At 49.6% G+C, this 22,290-nt stretch overlaps 1 protein-coding gene across 2 annotated transcripts in view; it reads left to right on the top strand.

Moving 5' to 3' along the window:
• The window catches only part of Col4a1 (collagen type IV alpha 1 chain), a 120,532-nt gene that overhangs the window by 85,898 nt on the left and 12,344 nt on the right, over positions 1-22,290 (top strand). For both annotated transcript variants that reach the window (XR_004943010.1, XM_036166642.1), the window contains exons 25-44: positions 4,244-4,435; positions 4,928-5,096; positions 7,488-7,580; positions 7,665-7,769; positions 8,491-8,588; positions 9,385-9,535; positions 9,731-9,844; positions 10,461-10,628; positions 10,756-10,845; positions 11,796-11,948; positions 12,099-12,197; positions 12,296-12,385; positions 13,029-13,168; positions 13,919-14,045; positions 14,135-14,215; positions 14,678-14,776; positions 17,076-17,126; positions 18,209-18,394; positions 19,152-19,285; positions 21,219-21,291. Coding sequence is in view for 1 of the 2 variants with exons in the window: in XM_036166642.1 (XP_036022535.1) it covers positions 4,244-4,435; positions 4,928-5,096; positions 7,488-7,580; positions 7,665-7,769; positions 8,491-8,588; positions 9,385-9,535; positions 9,731-9,844; positions 10,461-10,628; positions 10,756-10,845; positions 11,796-11,948; positions 12,099-12,197; positions 12,296-12,385; positions 13,029-13,168; positions 13,919-14,045; positions 14,135-14,215; positions 14,678-14,776; positions 17,076-17,126; positions 18,209-18,394; positions 19,152-19,285; positions 21,219-21,291 (2,413 nt within the window). In the remaining variant the exon portion in view is untranslated. The remainder of the gene's footprint in view (positions 1-4,243; positions 4,436-4,927; positions 5,097-7,487; positions 7,581-7,664; positions 7,770-8,490; positions 8,589-9,384; positions 9,536-9,730; positions 9,845-10,460; positions 10,629-10,755; positions 10,846-11,795; positions 11,949-12,098; positions 12,198-12,295; positions 12,386-13,028; positions 13,169-13,918; positions 14,046-14,134; positions 14,216-14,677; positions 14,777-17,075; positions 17,127-18,208; positions 18,395-19,151; positions 19,286-21,218; positions 21,292-22,290) is intronic.

The raw sequence follows: 22,290 nt of genomic DNA, 5'->3' as shown, positions 1-22,290 counted from the left end.
GAGCCCTTGTTGAGGGAGGGAGAGAAGGTGACATTCCACATCACTAGCATCTATTCTGTGGATGACTTTTCCAGTTTATAGGTGAATCCACATAAATTCATAAGGTTGAATATGAAAACTTTCGGTTGAACAGAATTCTAGCTGCTAAGCTTTGTTCTGAGAGAAGCCATTCTGAGAAGAGAAGGGATCCACTTTTAATACTTAATTGTGTAGACTCGGTCTGTTGGCAAGCTTTTCTTCACCCTGCCCCTCGCTCTAATAAGCCTGCTGTTTTCTATATTTATTTTCAGCTTTGTGTTTTTGGTTAGAAATCAAAAGGTACATATTTGGCCTTACCCTTTTCCGATGAAACTCTTTAAAATTCTTCACTTTTGGATATTGCTCGGGGAGGCCAGGGCAGAACTGAATCAAAGCAGGATGGAGGCAGAGCCTGAATGGCCCAGTGGCTCCCTGCTTTTGAAGTCAGGTCCCAGCTCTTTGTGCCAGAATGGCGCTGGTGCCTAGAGGGCCAAGTTGGAAGACACAGTTGTTTAAAACAGTTCTGATCAGAGGAGATGTTCAAATAGCGATCCGTGGTGGGGATCAAAGTGAGGAGAACTTTGAAGGAAGCAGAAAGTGTCTGTACACCTCTGCCCATCGCTTCCTCCTTTATCGACCCAGCTTTCTCGGGGGTCCTTCCTGCCTCTGTTCTGGCTAGAACCTAAGGCAGACAGACATTCAGCTCCCAACCCAAGACATCACAAAAGTGCAAGAACAAAGAGTTGAGGGGGAGGGACAGCTGGGCAGTCATCAGGATAACAAAAATCCAGAGCACAGACGCTTGCCTCCGGCTTTCAGGAGCCCGACTGTCCCAAGATGAGCAAAGCCTCTGGAAGCAGAGGAGCGTGTAAACAGCTTCCAGCAAGACAGTCATTTCCCTTTATTGGAAGCTAGATCACAGCTTCAGATGTGGTCCTCATGATTTGAATGTGGCTGGAAAACGTGGAACAGTGGGACATAGGCTGAGGTGAACATGTGTGGCAGTGGCTTTTCTTTCTGTTTATGTTTTGTGACCTTTGCCTTGGAAAGCCAACTGTTTGATTTTAGGAATGAATAAATAGTATAGGCACTGGGGGCATCTACCCACTAGCCAAAACGTGTTGTGTCTGACTTGGCCCAGGGGCTGTGTGGACAGTGTCAGAAGTAGGTAGTACAGTTGTCCCATCTTCCCCGGTTAAAGCGGCCAGTGCCAGGCTTTCAAGGCAGCAGTGGATCCCACAGGGGACATGGATCAAACAGGCTTTGGATGAGGCACCTTTTCAAAAGCATCTTGGATCAGGATTTCGTGTGTCGAAAAGGTTGCTGAGACATTTTAGCATCATCAGGGCCACTTTGAAAGAAATCAAGGGGCTGGAGCAAAGGCTCAGTGGTTAAGAACACTGGCTGTTCTTCAGGAAGACCTGGGTTCAATTCCCAGCGCCCATGTGGGAATTGAACCCTCTGTAACTTTAGCTCCAGGGGACCAACACCCTTTTCTGGTTTCATGGGTACAGTCATTTGTGTAGGCAGAACACCGTGTACATAAAATAAATTAAAATAAACTAGAACGTGAGATTCTCTGCCTAAATCCTTAGCGTCTCTTTATCGCAGACATCAAGGAGGCATACGGAAAGCTTTGGTTCTTCCAAAGCCTTTCAGACACAGGAGGGACAGGCCTGTGGCCACATCATCCCAATGACACTGAATGGTTTCTGGAGTGACAGCTATATAACATGGTAGAAAGGCCTGAGTGTCCAAGGAAAGGCTTTGGAGGACCATTTAGTTTCTTCTAGGATTTACAAGCCCGTAGTTGTGTATAGTAACTCTAGAATCCAGTTAAGAGAGCCACCCCATTTGACAAAACACTGAAACTCCTAGTCTTCTGCTAACATTTCCAGCAGGTGGCTGGCAGAAATAATCATTCTCCATTCTTCAGACTTGTGCAGACAATCTCATGTCCAGATTCTAGCCCAGACCATCTGTCACTGTCCAGTGGAGTGCTCTGCCACACCAGAGGTGTTCTATGTTAGCATCACTTTTCAGCTTGGAATGCAGTGGCTGATGGTGGTATCTGAGCCCTTGGAATGTGGTAGCATGGCCGAAGACCGATTTTTTTCCAGTTGTTTAATCTAAACATTTAAATGGCATAGGATAGGGTAGAGAGTAGCTACGAGATCTCCCATCCTTGGGTGAACTTGCAGTACAGCTTCACGTGTGGCCCCCAGGGTTCCACAGGGCACAGCTGGCCGAGTCCCTTAGCCTGTGTGCTTTTGACTCTTAGGAGGTCTATCCCTTCCTTCTTCACTAGTTCCAGACTAGACTGACTTTGAGCAGGCCACAGAGCCTCTGCAAGTCCCACCCCTGTGTGTGCCAGGAGGGTTCACTATGTAACACCCCACCTCAGCAGTGCTTAGGTGGTATGGAGACCATAAACAGGCTTTAGAAACAGGAGCATTTATTTTTATACCCATATGCCACACTACCAGGCTGGGTACACGACTCAATTCTCTGCTAGACTGAGACTCCCATGTTTTCCTTGCACAGTTGAGATAAGGGTCAGAAATGGTACATGAGGGTGGTGTCACACATGGGTGTGTGACCAGTGGTCGCCATTTTGTTTGTTTGTTTTTTGAGACAGGGTTTCTCAGTGTAGCTTTGGATCCTTTCTTGGAACTCACTCTGTAATCCATGCCTGCCTCTGCCTCCCGACTGCTGGGATTAAAGGTAGGCACCACCACTTCCCGGCTTAAAATTAATTTATTCATATATTTTATTATTTTTTAAAAATATCAATTTCAACTTTAATTGTACTTATGTGTATGGCCATAAGTGGGTGTCAGGTCCCTGGAAGTGGAATTATGGAAGGTTGAGAGCTGCTTTGTGGGTCCTGGGAATTGAACCTGAGTCCTCTGCAAGAGGTAGCCAGTGTTCTTAACCACTGAGCCAAAATAATATTTCACATCAAACCTGCTTAGAATTGATTTTTTTTAAAATGTGCATTGGTGTTTTGCCGCATGTATGTCTGTGTGAGGGTGTTGGATCCTGGAATTACAGACAGTTTTGAGCTCCTATATAGGTGGTGGGAATTGAACCCTGGCCCTCTGAAAGAGCAGTCAGTACTCTTAACCACTGAGCCATCTCTCCAGCCCCTTGGCCATTTTTTAAAAATATAATTTTTGTGTGAATTTTCCTCTGGATTGGTCTCCTAACTTCTTCCTCAGAGGAGTATACATTGTAAGTACTCACAGTGGTGTGTGATTGGGACTCACACCTACTCCAAGGGCCTTTTGATAGGGCTCATGAAAAGAGATTAAAGAAGGTGCGTTATGGAGAGTTTAGATTCTGCCAGGTCCTCAGGGGGTCTGATGTGCCTGTCTCGTGACCAAGACCGAGCGATTGGAACGGTTTGATGTCGCTGTTGTCTTTCCGCACCTCGGCTCTCAAGGCAGCTGGAGGAATAGGGGTGGTGGGTGTGGACAGTCTTTGTAGATTCGACATGCAGGGATAAAAATATTCTTGTGTATCTCTTGACAGAGTCTTGGGAAAGTCCAAATAGCTTCCCCAAATACCAAGATTAAAGAGCAGGCCCTGGACTCTTTTGCCTGGGTTTTCCCAATCCCTCGTGCCCCGGAAGCCCTTATCATTTCCGGACTGTCAGGTGTTAATGCAAGAAGGAAGCTGAGCAGCTCCAGTAACGAACACCCAGAGCAGACAGACAATGGCAGCCCCAGCTCTAGCTATGTCGGCTGCCTCCTCCTTCAGACATGCGTCTTAGAGTCACGCATGTGCAGTGCCTGCCTCCTCCTTCAGACACACGTCTTAGGAGTCACTCATGTGCAGTGCCCGCCTCCTCCTTCAGACACACTTCTTAGGAGTCACGCATGTACAGTGTTCCACCAGTTGCCAAGATGTTCTCTGGAAGGTTTAGCAGTCATTAAGGAAGAGAAGTTACTCCAGGATTTCTCAAAGCTGGGCTCAGTGTTACTCCCTGTCCCTTCTGGTCCATGTGGGATGCCTAACAGAAAATCCTAACAAAGTAAGGGATTTTAAGACGGCTGTGGATCCCAAGGCTTCATCATGGAGCTGCTGGCTAGCATCTACATGGCATCTAAAGATGTGGTGTTCCCGGAAGGGTGCCTCCTCAGCTCCAAGACTGACTGACCCCTGATGCATCCCACAGTAGGTTTCTGGTGACATGAGGTGGTTTGTTTGTTTTATTTTACAGGGTCCACAAGGTGCACCAGGGCTCATGGGCCAGCCTGGAGCAAAGGGAGAGCCTGGCGAGATATTTTTTGACATGCGGCTCAAAGGTGACAAAGGAGACCCAGGTTTTCCAGGACAGCCAGGCATGCCGGGAAGAGCAGGAACCCCTGGAAGAGATGGCCACCCAGGACTTCCTGGACCCAAAGGCTCCCCGGTAGGTCCATTTCCAGACTTGGAACATGTGCTTTACAAATGGGGATCGGCAGAGAGCAGAGAAATGAACGCTTTGAGTCTTAACTATGGAGCCTTCCTCAGATGGCATACACGGGCTTCCTGGCCAACGTCCATCCATGAATGTAGGGGTTAGTGGTGGAGACTTGTATAATAGGTTACAGATGGTGGAGTCTCTTTGATGTTTTAGTGACTAAAGAGATGAGTTTTTCTATCTTGCATCCTCTGTGGGAAATAATTCTAAAGCGCACCTATTGTTTGAAGTCTGGGATTCCAGACCTCTAGCTGTGAGGACTGCTTAGGGAGAAGAATATTGGTGTCCCTTCTTAACTCCAAGTTGACCTGGCGGTGCATGGTGTCGTGAACAGTGGCAGCTGGCTGGACGCCTGTCACTGTTTTGCTGTGGATGACACAGGAATAGGTACAGAGGTCAGTGTTGTCTCTTGACCACCCTTCCTGTCTTTTGTCTCCTCAGGGTTTGGTAGGATTGAAAGGAGAGCGAGGTCCCCCCGGAGGAGTTGGCTTCCCCGGTAGTCGTGGTGACATCGGCCCACCTGGCCCCCCAGGAATTGGTTCCATTGGTCCTATTGGTGAAAAAGGACAACCAGGCTTTCCTGGAGGCCCTGGGTCCCCAGGTCTTCCAGGTGAGACTTCAGGACCTGAACCGGGGGTGGGGGGATGGAGGTGGAGGGTGGGGAAGAGCTTCAAGGCCACAGAAACTCAAGTCAGGAATGCAGGATGCACTGTTTCGTGTCTTCCCAGAAGAGGGATGTGACTAGATGAGCCCTTCAGTGGTCTGTACTCCATTTCTCCTTGTGTTAGATGGGCCAGCTCATGCACAGGGAGGGGCCACAGATCAGCTAAAGTTGGCCTCTTGGGTAGAAGTAGGTGAAACATGAAGTCATCTTCTTCTCCTTTTGGCTTCTGCTTTTTTTTTCCCCGAGACATGGTTTCTCTGGGTAGTTTTGGAGCCTGTCCTGGATCTCGAGCTGTAGACCAGGCTGCCCTCGAACTCACAGAGATCTGCCTGGCTCTGCTTCCCAAGTGCTGGGACTAAAGGCATGCGCCACCACAGCCCGACGGCTAAGCAGTATAATCTTCACTTTTCATTGATGTTCAGGCATCTAAGTTGCAATGTCCAGATTGCCATTTAATTCCCATTGGCTTAGGTCACTCGCTGACTGTCTTTTGAGTGGTTTACGTGCCAAGCCCTGAGCAGAGGGTTGATTGTGAAAGAGACCCAGCTCCTGCCCACCTGTGCTCTCCAACAGGGTCTGCAACTTCCTATGTCATCAGCACCCAGATGACTGAGGGCGGCTGGATTTGGGGGAGTGCACCCCTTTGCCTTCTGTAAATGGGCACTCAATAATTTATTTGCTTAATGTGATTCCACACTGACCTGAATGAGCTTCCCATTCCTGAGATAATCCAATCTTGGATGATGAGGGTAGGGGCCAGAAGTGGCTTGTCACAGAGAAGGACGTAAGTGTGTGTCCCGGGAAGGATTTAGAAAGTTATAAAGGTTAGTGAAGGACTTAGGGTGATTAAAAACAGGGCTAAGGAGCCCATGAACAGAATTCCCATCAGGAACGCCACAGGTGCAGTTTACGTGGTGGCTGTGTACTCACACAGGTCTGGTGATGGTTTCCCTAGCCGAGACTATAACCCAGACTTTATCTGTTCCTGTCCTCATTGGGGACATTCTTTCCTCCCAGGATACAGGCGGTATTAGCCCATGTTCAGTGGTGAAGTCCAAGGGTGGTGCCTTTTGTTGCCTCCATTGCCGTGAGCACAGTGAGCAGGACTCCATTACTCACTGTACTTGGTTAATAGAGGACCTGGACTGTCTCTTACCACTCTCCCAGAAGCAGGGAAATACTGGGCTGGCTTTGGAAGATCCCATGAGCCAGAGAGGGGGACCTTTGGTCACCTTCCCCCATGGTTCTGAGTTCACAATCAATAAGTACAGAGTTCTGGCTGCCCCTACAACTTGAAGAAGGCATGGAAGGAGTTAAATCAGACGTGAGAAAAATCAGCAGCGTAGTTCCTGGGAGATCCAGGCACCCCAGGGAAGAAGGGTCTAGAAGGAGGTGTTGCTAGTTTTGTTGACCAGCTGTTCACATTCTGGAGAGTTCCTTGCCCTCCAGACCCTGTCAGCCTCTGGATCAGAAAGTTGACCTTTGATCTGCAGAGCTGTGTTTATGTGGTGATCATAAATGGTTGGATCCCAGAGGTTCAGGATAGCAGATGTGTGCTGGGGTCAGTTGGTTCTCACAGTCTGTAGTTAGAGGCCAGCCTGGAGGGTCCCCTTCTCTGGAATTCGAATGTCATGCTGAGGAGTCCCTGTGCACACTTTGAACAGCTGTGTCCTGACCTCCAGTGACTCTCTAACTGGGAAGGGGGTGGGCCTGGAAGTGGAAATCTTTGTGTTACTCCAGGGCACTTGGAATTGTGACACTGTTCCATAGGCTAAGACACAATCACTTGCTCGCCCATCATGTTAGTGAGCAGGTGCACATTCTGGCTAGATGGGAGGCAGCTGAGAGCTATTCTGTCTGATGGGATGAAAACAGTGTTTGGTTTTTTTTTTGTTTGTTTAGTCACTTTGGTTTTTATTTATTTTTAGTTTTTGAGACACGCTAACCAAGAAATGACCCAGGGCCACTATACTTTTTGTTATGGGAGATTTTCCAACTCTCTGTGGCTTGAATGTGAAACTCTTAAGGAATCCCAAGTCAAATAAACATTTTGGTCGTTCTGGGGACACACATCTTAAGTAGTCCTGGGAGAGACTCTAGACATGCAAGGGTAGAAAGGAGAAGCGCAAGGGCTTTTCTGTGCAGGGCTTCAGGTTCCCTTTGAGGATGGGGAGTGATGGCCACAGCCTATGTGTCCCGAGAGCAGGGGCTGTGATGGAGAGCAGCAGTTCCTTTGCTGTGCACTGGGAGGATGCTGGGGAATGACAGCATCCATGCTGTCTTCAGAGAGGCTGAGATGTGACAGTTCACACACATGATTCTGTTTTATTCCCTCAGGTCCAAAGGGTGAAGCAGGAAAGGTCGTCCCACTTCCTGGCCCCCCTGGAGCTGCAGGTCTTCCGGGACCCCCTGGGTTCCAAGGGCCACAAGGTACTGTTGAAGTCTAGCTTGCCTGGTTACCACAGGGCTCCCTTATGCATTTCTTAAACTGATCACTTGCCTTTCTCACCACAGGTGACCGAGGCTTCCCAGGAACCCCAGGACGGCCAGGCATCCCGGGAGAGAAGGGTGCTGTGGGTCAGCCAGGGATTGGATTTCCCGGGCCTCCGGGCCCCAAAGGTAAACCTCTGATGGGCCTAGTGTGGGGCCGTGACTCTGGTCAGAACACCAGATGAGGATGGGTGCCCTGTCATTCAATGACTGGTCTGTGGTGAGGGTCTTGGTATCTGCTTCATGTGAATCTGTGAGAAAGAGAAGGCTGTGGCAGGGTCCCTCCATGTGTTCCGGTCACTCAGATGACCGTGATCTTACCACCTCAGGCATCATCTTGCACAGAGGGTTTGCTCCAGACGCAGATGGCACATGAGGACTGTGTGCCTGACGTCGCCACACACTGTTTCTGTCTATGTGATATATTACTTACTTTTCTTACTACTGGGATAAAATCCCTGACAGGAGCAACTGAAGGAAGGGAGGGTCGACTTCGACTCACAGTTGAGGGTGCATCGTGGTGGGGAAGGGCCTGACGCTGAACCAGAGGCAGCTGCTCACATTGTGTTTGTAGTCAGGGAGCAGAGAGAGAGAGCGATGGATGCTGAGGCCCTGAGGCCCAGCTCATATTCTCCTTTTCACTCAGTCGGGGACCCCAGCTCATGGGACAGCCCCACATCCATGGTGGGTCTTTCCACCTCACCTAGCCCAGCCCAGACACAAACGTGCCGAGAGGTTGGTCTCCCACCTCGGGCGATTCCAGACTCAGGCAGCTTGACAGTCACTGAGCAAGGGAAGAGGGTTGGGGAGCCCTTACATCTGTAACGGTTTCCACCACTCTTCAAAACAGGTGTTGACGGCTTGCCTGGAGATGTGGGAGCGCCTGGGAGTCCGGGCCGCCCTGGATTTAATGGCTTACCCGGCAACCCAGGACCACAAGGCCAAAAGGTGGGTACTGGTTTTCCCAGGCTGCCTGGTCCTCATTCTTGCTAATTGGGCATATAATGCATGGGTTATTAAACTTGGGGGATGGTTTTCTGTTTTTAATGACATAGTCTATAAGAGGCAGAAGGGAAAACATTTCCTTGAACTTTGTGAACATTTCTTGCCTGTGTGCTGGGTCCCAGTGTGAAATGTGTTTCTGACTGTGAGTGACAGATGACAGCCCTTTAAGAGCCTCTGTCAGAAAAGAAATGTCACCTGGGAGGGTGACACACAGGACATCCCATTCAAGGCTGCGGTATCTGTGTGGGCCACCCTGGTGGGCCTTTAGCAATGGTCTCCCAGGCTTGACACCCACAGATCTTCCTTCAATTGTGAGAAGTGGAAGCACCTCCCCTCTTTGCCCTGTGTGCCCTGGGCAGACGTGCCGCTGGCCCAACCCTGGGCTGTGTAATTTAGCAGTTTCTTCACCCTCCAGTGTCCTGCACTTCTTAGACTGGCTGGAAGTCCTTGGGTGGCTACTGGTCACACACACCTTTCCCGTGTCATTAGAGGAAACAGGGAAACTCCTGGAAGCCATGAGCATGAAGTGGGAGAGAGGGCTCACGGCTCTAGCTAACCATTGCCCATGATGGAACCAGTCAGGTCCCGTTCTCACTCTCTTGGACAAAAGCAAGTGTTACAGTCATCCAGAGCCTGCTTCCTGCAGACTCTCATGTCTAGGCAGCTGAGCCGGGGAGGTCTGGAAAGAAATGCTAATGCTGATGATTGATTGGCTTCTGTGGTCTTGGGGGATTTCCAGGGAGAACCTGGCATTGGGCTACCAGGACTCAAAGGCCAGCCGGGCCTTCCCGGCATTCCCGGCACACCCGGAGAGAAGGGCAGCATTGGCGGACCAGGCGTTCCTGGAGAGCATGGATTGGTTGGCCCCCCGGGACTCCAGGGGATCAGAGGTAATGCTCCAGACTGTGTCAGGGTATCTGTTCGCTTTGTGTCCCCAGATCACCTGTTGTGGGCTCAGTCCACATTGACTGGGTGGGTGGGAGACTCTGGGAGAACAGTTTTGTGTCTGTGTCGGTTGTACAGATGGGTGGTGTATGGGATGGGATACATTCTAGCCTCCAACTGATTCCTATCCTTCTTGACAGGTGACCCGGGACCTCCCGGAGTTCAAGGCCCTGCGGGTCCACCAGGGGTTCCAGGAATAGGACCACCCGGAGCCATGGGCCCTCCCGGAGGGCAGGGACCACCAGGGTCATCAGGTAGTGTGACTGCTCCTTCCTCAGAGCCTGTGAACTGTGGGGTGACAGGGGAGGTTAGCACAGTGGCCAGAATAAAGGGGGGTGGGTGCACTCTAGTTTGTAAAAACGGGCTTGGCTGTTTGCCTAACTCAAGCACCCCAGATTCCTATTGTTTCCTCCCACTGAGTCTGGTTAATGTGCCAAAGAAATCTCTGTTACATGGTCAGCTGCATTTAAGATCTTATTTAATGTGGTGTCTTCCTGTTATCTCTGTGAGGAGCGTTACTAAGTTGCTGATACCTTAAACTAATTGATTCTTTGTCTAGTTGCTTTTGGCCTTGTATCAATGACCCTAGGATGAGGCTAGGATTGGGGAGACAGGGCCAACTAGTGAAAACTGGCCTGTGTTGGCTGGAGCTAGGGGGCAGGCTTACAGAGGTCATGATGATCCACGGTGGCTGAAAGGGAAGGGTTTTCTCTTCTGAGATGGCTTACCCACTGTCTTGATGAGCCTGGCCACTAGGCATCATTCAAGCCCCCAATGCTGGCATGCTCACATGCTGTGCTCAGGAAGTACTCCACATGATAATGCCCATTCTAGAATATTCAATAAGTTGCTCACTTTGTCCAACCTCAGGTCCACCTGGAATCAAAGGAGAGAAGGGTTTCCCTGGATTCCCAGGACTGGACATGCCCGGCCCCAAAGGAGATAAAGGCTCTCAAGGTCTTCCTGGCCTCACAGGACAGTCAGGCCTCCCTGGCCTTCCTGGACAGCAAGGGACTCCTGGAGTTCCAGGGTTCCCAGGTAAGTGGCAGCTGAACTTTGCCTGGATAGCTCGAGAGGGAAATGGCCTACTTCCTCCTTTCCTGACTCCTGGGCATTTACCATTTGTGATGTAGGGACGTGTTCTTAACTTTCCTTTTGACCATAGGTTTGAAAGGCGAAATGGGCGTCATGGGAACCCCAGGGCAACCAGGCTCACCAGGACCAGCAGGCACCCCAGGGTTACCTGGGGAAAAAGGTAGGAGGGCTGACAGCTTGCAAACCACGTGTCATACTGTCTTCTGTCTTTACTTCCTGAGAATCCTGGAAAGCTCTTGTGCTATCATAGTCATATCACACCTAGTTTTAAGAAGTAGATGAGGACTGAAGAAATGGCTTGGAGGTTAAGAGCACTGGCTGTTCTTCCAGAGGACCTGAATTTAAGTCCCAGCAACCACATGGTGGCTCACAACCATCTGTAATGAGATCTGGTGCCCTCTTCTGGCCTGCAGGTGTACATGCAGGCAGTACACTGTACACATAATAAATAAATCTTTAAAAAAAGAAGTAGAGGAAAGAAATGCAGATTGCCCAAGGGGCTGGAAGACACCTCTCTCTCAGAGAGTGTGGGCACACAGTGCCATGCCTGCCTAGCTGGTGTGAAGAAGATGGGAATGGCTGAGTTTCTCTCTTCAAGGAACTGTGGACTCTCTAGTCATATGAGGGTGCAAGTCTTGAGTGCCTCAGAGCCCCATTTCTAGAGCTCAGTTCATGGACAAGCCCAGCCTTTTATTTCTTGTTCTCTGAAATTGATCAAAAAAATCTCATTCTTTTAAAAAGAAGAAGCTGACATAAATATAAGACATAAATAGGGAAGTTGATGTCAGGATGTGGAAGTTTTCTGTTCTATAATTTGTTTATAATTGGGGGGCCCTTGGGAGTGACAGAAGATGAAGAAATGAGGACACTTGGGAAGTGGGGGGGCAGGGACGGACGGACAGGGTTCATCTAAATGACATGTGTTGGAATCATGAGCGGATAATGAACTTCAGAAGGTGGCTTTGCCATCTCTACCTGGAGTCACATTCTCCCTTGTGACTCACCATGATCTGGTTCTTCTGTAGCTTTGCAGGCTCTGGCTGGAAAGAGTGCCTTCCAGACAGGGCTGGGCCTGGATCTCACTGGGCGCTTGCTCTCTTTCCTCTACAGGGGACCATGGCCTTCCTGGCTCCTCAGGACCCAGGGGAGACCCTGGCTTTAAAGGCGACAAAGGGGACATTGGGCTTCCTGGCATGCCAGGATCTATGGAGCACGTGGACATGGGCAGCATGAAGGGACAGAAAGGAGACCAAGGAGAGAAGGGTGAGTGGGGAAGAGAGCCCTCAGTGACAGAGGTGACAGATGGGTCTCACTGGGAAACCTGTTTCTGCATGCACACCAGGTCACCCTGCTTTTCTGCAACCATTGCCTCCTAAGTAGATGTGGGAGCTCATGTTTTTCTGTGACATACAGGACAAATTGGACCCGCTGGTGATAAAGGTTCCCGAGGAGATCCAGGAACACCAGGAGTGCCTGGGAAGGATGGGCAGGCAGGGCAACCTGGACAGCCAGGTAGGTGTGGACAGTATGGCCAGAGTCATTGTCAAGAAACCCACTTCTCTGTGCATTTCATAGATGATGAACTCTGGGATTTTCCTCTGTTATTCTAGGACCTAAAGGTGACCCAGGTCTTAGTGGAACACCAGGAGCCCCTGGCCTCCCTGGACCCAAAGGATCAGTTGGAGGAATGGGCATGCCAGGTAACCTGGATGTGGACATACACAGTGTGCACATGGGGCTGGTGTGATGTCTGCTGAGTGGTATTGTTCACCAGGAAGATGGAGGGCTGCTAGCCATGTCTCTAGCATACAGTCTCCTGTCTAGGAGGGACAGCTTTTGGCTGATACAGTGATCATTGCTAAAAATGAATAAGTAATACATACTGGACAGTGGAGTATGAGCTGACCATGGATAAGTAGTTGGGGAGGTGGTTCTCAGCACAGGCTGGGCAGTGACAGCCAAGACTGGAAACCTGCCTTCCTGTCTCCTCCCAAGTCTTTATGAGGTGTTCCAGTTGCTTTAACATCCTAGGCTGTTGGTGATACCTGTGTCTATATGTCATAAACGCACACATGGTGTGTAAAACTCTTCCCACTGTCTCACACTCCCGTGATGGCTTCATAAAGGTTCCTCCTGTGCTGTTGGTAGAGTTGTGTTTGTTCCCCTCTTTATACAATGATGGTCTTTAAGGGGAGGAGGGAACATTTCCCAGGGTGGCTTTGATGCGGCTTGCCCGAGGACCCCAGCCGTGTCATTGGCAGACTGATGAGCGCCGTGATTTGTGTTCTGTTATTGTTCAGTGTTAGCGATATCAAATTCAAGTTCTGTTATTTGTGACTCCAGGTTCACCTGGACAGAAAGGTGTGCCAGGCATCCCCGGCCAACAGGGAGTCCCCGGCTTACCTGGAGAGAAGGGGGCAAAGGGAGAGAAGGGACAGTCGGGTCTACCTGGCATCGGAATCCCTGGACGGCCTGGTGACAAGGTAACATCTCCCCTCTCGGTGGAAATGTTCCTGACATGTTTTTATAAACTATCTCAGCACATTCATGGACTGTGTCATGTAACACCTGTTCCAGCTAAACTCACAGTCATCTCCTCCTGCTTCTCCTCACTGCCTGTCCTCCCCAGGGAAAGATCTAGAAGCTCTTTGAGAGGTGAGGGTAGCTTCATATTCCAGGGAGGAAGAAGAAGGGTGTGTAGCCAGAAGTTTTCTCTGATCCCGCCTGGCCCCGCAGTCCCACAGCCACTTATAAAATAATCACTCAGAGGCTTAATATTATTTACAAACTGTATAGTCTTATAGCAGGCCTCTTGCTAGCTAGCTCTTATATCTTAAATTAACCCATTTCTGTTAATCTATGATTTGCTATGTGTTCCGGTCTGCTGGCATGTTGTTCCTTGGGTGGCAGGCTGGCATCTCCGCTGCCTCTTTTCTTTCTCCTGTCTCCCTCCTTGGATTTCCCACCTGCCTCTAAGCTGCCTTGCCATAGGCCAAAACGGCTTTATTTATTAGCCAGTGGGAGCAACACATATTCACAGCAGGGGTGGGCTGAGGAACTTGGCAAATGGAAAGGAGACACTATCAGCTCCACCTTTCTCAGACACAGGCTTCATTTCTTTTCTGGAAAGCCTAGCAAACGGAATTCTGCAGTGTGATATTCATTGCATCAAAATCCATTACCTGCTTGAGTACTTCTACACTGTAACTCATATGTCTGCTTCTTCTTCGCAGGGAGACCAGGGGCTCGCTGGTTTCCCAGGCAGCCCTGGTGAAAAGGGGGAGAAAGGCAGTGCCGGAACCCCAGGGATGCCAGGGTCCCCAGGCCCAAGGGGGTCTCCAGGGAGCATCGGCCATCCAGGTAGTGGAGCTGGGTGACCTCTGGGCCGTGGGTCACAAGCAAGGACAGTTCAGGAGCACACAACTTCTGCACTTTCATTTTCTCTCTAGGAAGCCCAGGCCTGCCTGGAGACAAGGGAGACAAAGGCCTCCCAGGACTGGATGGCATTCCCGGCGTCAAAGGAGAAGCAGGTAGGGACCCTTTGCTGGCACTTGGGTGGGCAGAGGATGAGCGCCCATGCTTGATGGGGGTTACAGGGGGTAGTCTGAGCCTCGTGGGATCATCCTGCACTGTGAACCAGGCCCTTGGATGCTGTTTGGGGTCTGGGGTCAGCTGGTCCTATCCCTCCACTTTCAAGGACTGAGTCTGTAGGGGGTTCATGGTTTTGGTCAGGTCGGGAACTAGGGCCAGCATCTCCAAGCTGCTTCTGTAGTGATGTGGGCATTTCAGACATTTCCCTCCTTTCTCTCTGTGAGCATTGGGTGTGGTCTATGCTGGTCCTAGCGGCAGAGAGGATCCTGAGGGAGGGGGTCAGAACTGGTTTCAGGGATGCATGTACAGGGAACAGCTCCTTATGATGTCTCAAAGGGGTCACTTCATAGGAGCCATGGTGCTAAGAGGGCCCAGGAGTGAGTGTGTCTTCTCTTCCCAAGGTCTCCCGGGGACTCCCGGCCCTACCGGCCCAGCTGGCCAGAAGGGAGAGCCTGGCAGTGATGGAATCCCGGGGTCAGCAGGAGAAAAGGGTGAACCAGGTGGGTCCTGCTCCTGCTTCTCACACAGAGCCTGCACGCCTTCTTGAGCGAACACAGAGACACCCGTGCTGTGCTCCCTGAAGCTCCTAAAACAGATGTGGACATGAGGATTGGGCTGGGGATACTCTTCTTCTCTTAGGGGGAGGATCCAGGAGACACAGATGCACACTTGGTGGGGAGAAATGCCACCTTTGCTGCTTAGCTGATGTTTGCCACGACAAGACAAACAAAATGGAAAAGAAAATTCTTCTGTGCAGTGTTTCCCCCAGTTTGGGAAAGGGTCCTAGTCCCCCAGGGTCTGGGGGTACCAGGGACAGTTTGAAGCAGGGGGACCCTGAGTCAAGCCGGATGGGGACAGAGCAGCTGGCGGGGCTCCTCGCTGCCCATTCTTCAGTTCTTTTCCTCATTCTCTGTAAAGATGTTTTTTTTTAAGGCACCTTTTCTACTTCCACCTCCGTCCGAACCTCTCCTCTACTCAGAGCTAGTGTGGTGTTGTTTGTTTTTGCTCTTTTGAGGCGGAGCTATCACCCAGCTCCCAAATAAATCACATATGGAGGCTTATTCTTAATTATGAATGCCCGGCCCTAGCTTGGCTTGTTTCTCACCAGCTTTTCTTAACTTTAAATGAACCTGTCTGTCTTTCGTTTCTGGGCTCTTACCTTTCTCTGTTCCTGTTTGCCTTTCTTTGTTTCTTCCTCCATGGCTGGGTGGCTGGTTCCTGGGTCCTCCTCCTTCTCTCACTCCTTCTTTCTGCCCAGATTTCTCCTTCTATTTATCCTCTCTGCCTGCCAGCCCCGCCTATTCCTCTCTCCTGCCTCTCTATTGGCCTTTCAGCCCTTTATTAGACCATTGGGTGTTTTAGACAGGCACAGTAACACAGCTTCACAGAGTTAAACAAATGCAGCATTCACAAAGGTAACACGCCTTAGAATAATATTCTACACATTAGTGTGCAGCAGGCTCTCCTCCCCACCGCCCAGCCCTGCACTTCTCCCACCTCCTGAGAGAACAGTGAAGTGTTGGGGGATCATCTGAGGGGAGCCCATTTGTGTCTCCGCAGTAGTCATGCTGTCCATGACTGATTGGGGGGTTTTATTCTGGCCAAGTAGAACTGGAGAGTCAGCGTCGGCTCCTGTGCAGTCCCCTCCTTGCCCTTGGCTTTATGCAGCAGGAGCATAGCTGTCAGGCCCAGAGCGCCTGGGACCCTGGGTTCTTAAAGCACGACAGGTTTTAATTTTAGCAGCAAAGGCCTGCCGCTTTTTCAGCTGAAGCCTTTTCCAACTATTACTTTCTCTGCTTTCCTGCCCTGGCCGTTCTCTGAAGCTCTTCAGCCTCTCTCTGGTCTGGGCTGCCACAGTCTCCTCTTGTGTTCTCAGCTCCGTTCATCCTATCAATGATAAAGATCCAGCGTGTGTAAGAACCCTGGCCTGCCATAGTGGGACCAGCCGCAGATGAACAAGATTAGGCAGGAAAAGACCAAGAGGAAGTCTCTTGTTGAACTCCAGGGGGCAGCAGACTAGAGAAAGGAGCCAAGTGCCTGCTTATGAGGGGACCGAGGGGGTGTGTCAAGGGTGTTTGCACCAGTCACAGGCCTTTTCTTCTCCTGGGCCACCAATGGGAGGTGCTTCTTCTGGGACCTGGGTAAAGATGGCTTCAGGGCCATTTAGGACTCCTGGGTCTTGACTTGCAATGTTCTGAGATGTGTTTGGGTCATCTGGAGCCACTGGAGTGTCCTCAGACAGTAATGGATCCACACAGCCAGGCTGCAATGAGGACGGTCCGCTGGTACCAGAAATAGGTCTGCTTGGCTGATCCATTCCCTGTCCAAGGCTGCCCAAGCCTTCTAAGGGTAGGGTCTGCACGATGGCTGCCTGTTTCCATCGAGTCCGCACAGAAAGAATAGAAACACCTACGATAAAGACTTAGAAGCTTGACAGACCTCTGAGTTCTAGCAGTGATCAACAGGATGCCTCACTGTGTTTACCTTCTGCCCTAGTGCCCCAGGGAGAGGTGAGGCCCCTGATGGCCCCTGAAGGAAATGAGCAATTGTGAGCACAGGTCATTTCCTCTCAGCACCTCAGTGATCTGAACAGAAAGGTCCTTCGGGAGTATGCATGCTGAGTCCCCAGTCCTGATGCAGGTGTCATGGCAACTGCTGGGATGTAACTATGTTCCCAGCTTCCTCGGAACTACTTCTTATGTACCTTGCAAGGGACATGTGGCACCAGCAGAGGGGACATTGCCTCCTGCTGCCTCTGCAGCTGAGTAAAAGGCATGTTGGTCTGTCTTCCTCCTGTAGGTCTTCCAGGAAGAGGCTTCCCAGGCTTCCCAGGGAACAAAGGAGACAAAGGTAACTCTCGGTTTCACATACCTTTGTCTGCTGGGGCCACCACAGTGGGGGAATAGGGGCTACAGTCCGTGGGATTTGGCATTTCCCTCTTAGCAAGGCAGTGACTGTCCAGTGGCTAGTGGACGTCCTATGGTTACACCATCTAATTCACAGTTGACATGGTATGTGGTACATGCCAAATACCATTTGATATTAGTATTGCTTAAGTTTTGGGTAACTTGTAAACATGGGTTCCCATCCCTTGTAAGCTCTTAGTTTTTTTTAAATTAGTTAGTTAATTAAAAGTGAATGCTTGAGTATAAATATGTGTGTGTGTATACTGTAAGCTGCCATGGGGGTGCTGGGCACTAACCTGCATCCTCTGTAAGGGCAGTAAGTGCCCTCAACTGCTGAGCCATCTATCCAGCCCCGACTTTCTTTTTTAAAAATAGCTTTTTTGTTTTGGAGGGGGATATTGTTACCATACAATGGACAGCATATATTTAAAGTCTGTCATTCTTTAAGTTTTGACTCAAGTATGCACCCATGGGAACAGTGCATTCTGGGTAGTGTCACATCTGTTAGCCTATAACTGCTCTCTTGCTTCTGATCTTTCATCCTGCACCCCGACCTCCAAGGCAACCCTCCCCTAAGCAAATATCCATCTCCATTAGGAGCCATGAATGACGTTATATTATGCAAGCACAATTGGTCAGTCTGCACTTTTTGTGGCCTGACTTCTTCCCGCAGCACATCTGGGGTGCAGTCTTCATGTTACTTAAATCAGACCCCCCCCCCCCCGATTGCCGAGCAGTGTTCCACAGAGTTAGCTTTATCTGTGTCTTGGAAAGAGCAAGCCCTTGGTTTTGTTAGTGTGGTTGCTTGAAGACTCTAAAACACATAAAATACCTCTGTCGCATGGCACTTCTTTTAAAATAAAGAACAGCTGGGTTCTTTTGCTCAGCCAGGGAAGCTAGCACACTCCTTTCCTCCTGGAGCCCCGAGGAAGCCTGCACTGAAGGAGCCTCCTGGAGGGTGTGTGTAGCATCTCTTCAGTCTGTGTTCCTCTGGTCACCATTGTCTTGCCCCCTCCCCCCTTGCAGGTTCCAAGGGTGAAGTGGGCTTCCCTGGCTTAGCTGGGAGTCCAGGAATTCCTGGAGCCAAGGGCGAGCAAGGATTCATGGGTCCTCCGGGCCCTCAAGGACAACCCGGCTTACCTGGCACTCCCGGTCACCCTGTGGAGGGGCCTAAAGGAGACCGAGGACCTCAGGGTCAACCCGGCCTGCCAGGTAAGGGCTTTTCTCCAGATACATGCTCAGGTTATCAAGCTCAAAACTGGTCTTTGTGGTTTCCTTTCTGTTAAGTTTAATTCGAGGGCTGCAGGAAAGGAAATGACCAAGAAAGATATGACACGGATACCATTTGGGGTCCTGCTTTAATCAGGGCAGTACTCTAATGCTTTCCAGCCCGAGCTTGCCTGCCGTGGCGGTGTTGTGGGGCCCCCAGACACTGTGGCTTCAGGGATTTTGGAAGCCAATGCTATGACGTTTTTGTGAACACTCTACAGTGATGTCGTATATCCCACACTTCATCACCATGTGACTTTATTATTTATTTATTTTAGTGGCACTGGGCATGGAACCTAGGCGTTGTGGATGCTAGGCCAATGCTCTACTACTGAGCTATACCCCAGACCTTTTGTTATCATCCTCATTGTTTTACTAAGTTGTCTGCACTGGTCTTGAACTTACTCACTCTGTAGCCTGGTACAGTGGAACTTGGTTTCCTATCTGCTTCAGTCTCTGGAATGGCTGGGCCGACAGACCTGGGCCACCACTGCCAACGGACAGGCCATGTGGATGTTGGGTCTGGGGTTTATATGAGCATTCTTCCTTGATTTCTTCGAGGCCTGTGTTGCTCTACAAGGGCCATGGGGCTGAGGTTATAGACCGCTGATAGCAGCACTGACTGCACCATAGCACAGGGACACGGTCCGCAGGAGTACCCACTCACCTTAACTCTGTGACTTTCTGTCCTTCACATTAGGGCATCCGGGACCTATGGGGCCTCCAGGGTTCCCTGGAATCAACGGGCAGAAAGGTGAAAAGGGAAATCCAGGTTGGCCAGGAGCTCCTGGGATTATAGGCCCTAAGGGAGACCCAGGATTTCAAGGCATGCCGGTGAGTGGTGAAGTGTAGAAACGTTTTTCAAAAGGAGGCTTTTCTGGTCAAGAGTCCCATATATGTGTACACGTGTGTGACACTCCCCAGACTCTAAAGCAGTGCCTTCCTTTGGTACTATTTGGTACTGTAGGAAACTATTACAACATGTTTTTTTTACAATCTACTTTATAGGAACCATTAAAAAGGAAAATGCTATACTGCTGTAAAGTATAGTTCAGTGCCCGACTTTACAACCTATTTACAAATTCAGTGGCTTGGTAGAGACTAGCTCTGTGCAGCCTTGCAATTGTCTTCTGGAGTTGGCAGTGGGACAGGTGTGTTACAGATGATGCCGTGGGCCAGTCTGCAGGGCATGTAGCTCATGAGCTACCAGTAGTGTGTGTGTGTGTGTGTGTGTGTGTGTGTGTGTGTGTGTGTGTGTGTGTTGGGGTGTTAATTTAGCTTTGGTTTCTGTAGTTTTAGGAGAACTCTACTCTTAGGCAAAGCAGCTGTTTCTATTGCACTCTTGGTGTGCCCACCACCATGGCTGAGGCTCACATTGGATTCTTGGCTCAGCCACCATCATGGCTAGAGTGTAGTTGTTATGCTTGCTTGTGGAGGTCAAACTGTAGTGTTAGCTGGGGTTCTCCTCTGCCCCCGTGTCTGCCTCTGTCTCTCCTCTCTTTCTGCCTCTCTCTGTCTCTCTGTCTCTCTCTCCTCTTCTTTCTCTCTAACGCACTTTGAAAGAGAGTGTGAGTCCAGGGAGTTGGGACATGGCAGAGTTGGAGGTGACCCCTGCTGGGTGGAATAACACCCAGGGTTTTATTTGAAGTCCACGCTGGTGGTTGTTCATCAGCAGAGAGGACATCAGGCAACGATTCAAGGGCAGACACAGAGCAGGTGAGCTTGCTGTACAGTCAGAACAAGTATTGCTGCGATTCTTCTGGGTAGATCTGGGGATCAAGCCCATGGCCCTAGGGAAACATTCTGAGCCTTCTAGTTGTGAGGGTTAGAAATGATGATGTAAACTGGCTCCACAGAGTGACCGTAGTCACTCTTACCTACCCCCTGTCCTCCATGCCACCTGTACATCCTCCAACCCCCCCATACATGGGGGGGGATTCACAAGTCTGTTTTTATCTCCTTATATATTACAATTTCTCAGTGTACAAGTAGAGGCAACTTTCCAGTTATTCACACAGTTCTGATTTCATTCATCAGTCATACTCTCTACCGGTGCCAGTCACTGTCGGTCTCTCTATATACATGTTGTATAAATAAGTGTGTCTACTCAGGTATACATGTTTTATACATGCCGATTTATGGGACTTTTCAAATTAGGATAAGCAGATCTATATAAGAAACAAATTTTTCTGCATATGCCTATGCATGCCTAGAGAAAGAGACAACTACATTGAAATAGCAAAGAGATGAGCCAATATTCTTGAGTATATGCCATTATGTTATATACACTTAACTATACTTGTATTACTAAGGAAACTTGCCCTTCTTTAGTATTTTTAAATATTTTTTCCATCACTAAAATCATAATTCACATGAGACATGAAACTGATTCCAGAGAGCAGTCACTACTCTTTGATGGTTAGGGGAAGTTTCCGGAAGGGGGTGTGGTCCTGATCGCACTGGGTTTGTCTCCATGGCAAGTGTCTGTGGTGTTCTGGCTGTGTTCATGGCACCATGCTGGCGGCTGGAGACAGTGGCTTTAGGAGTGGAGGAACTTACTGTGTATATGGACTGGAAGAGGAAGACCAGGGCGCCAGTGTTGCAATATCCTCTCCTCATATTACGTCATTTAAGGAATCATAAGACCCCCATCGGTTCACAAACCCCTGTGAGGAACATGGCAGGGCTTTCCACCTAACAGTGTCCTCAGGAGCTGACCACAGGTGTCCTGAGCCATCTCCAGCTTACACTTCCTTTGTGTATCTAGGGCATTGGCGGCTCTCCAGGAATCACAGGTTCAAAGGGAGATATGGGACCCCCAGGAGTTCCAGGATTCCAAGGTAAGACACTGAAGTCTCAGCCTGGCAGCCTTGCTGTCGAGGGCATGCTGTTCAAAGGCCTTCTGAGTACACGTGCTCCAATATTCGGTGCCAGCATGGCTGCAACAAGAGATAACGCCTTCTTCAAGTTACAAACGCAGTAAATTGCCCTGTTTTTGAGACTAGGTCTTGCTCACCTTAAGCTTATGGCAACTCTCCTGCCTCAGCCCCTGAGTGCTGGGATTCTAGCTGTTTGCTACTACTGCCAGCTAAAAATGACCTTTCTATGTGGCATGGATGGCTGACTAAAGGCATTCTGATTTTCTTAATTTAGAACCAGTAGACCACATATACCTCAGTCACTTGAGTCTCGACAAGAAGTTGTATGTTGTTGGTTGTTTTGACTCTCTTTACTCTTTGCTTTTATGCCTCTTTTGGGGGGCCCAGCACCCAGCTCCCAAATAAATCACATATGGAGGCTTATTCTTAATTATAAATGCCCAGCCTTAGCTTGACTTGTTTCTTGCTAGCTTTTCTTAACCTTGATTATCCCATTTATCTTTGGCCTCTGGGCTTTTACCTTTTTCTATTTCTGTATATCTTTCTTTCTTTCTTACTCCGTTGTTGGCTGTGTAGCTGGGTGGCTGGCCCCTGCATCCTCCTCCTTCTCTCACTCCTTGATCTCTCTTCCTTTATCTTCCTTTCCTCCTAGATTTCTCCTTCTCTTTATTCTCTCTGCCTGCCAGCCCCGCCTATCCTTTCTTCTGCCTTACCGTTGGCCATTCAGTTCTCTATTAGACCATCAGGTGTTTTAGACAGGCACAGTAACAGCTTCACAGAGTTAAACAAATGCAACATAAAGAATGCAACACAACTTGGCATCATTAAACAAATATTCCACAGCACAAACGAACGTAACACACCTTAAAATAATATTCTACAACAGTTGTGGCTCTGAGCTGTTCATTAGTTTATCAGTGCAGTCAGTGGACATGTTCTGGGTGTTAGCAGTCACTCTAC

The sequence above is a fragment of the Onychomys torridus genome, chromosome 17 (assembly GCF_903995425.1).
Source record: "Onychomys torridus chromosome 17, mOncTor1.1, whole genome shotgun sequence".
Classification (NCBI taxonomy): domain Eukaryota; kingdom Metazoa; phylum Chordata; class Mammalia; order Rodentia; family Cricetidae; genus Onychomys; species Onychomys torridus.
The sequence above is the reverse complement of the archived record's forward strand: the minus strand, read 5'-3'. Positions and strand labels throughout refer to the sequence as shown.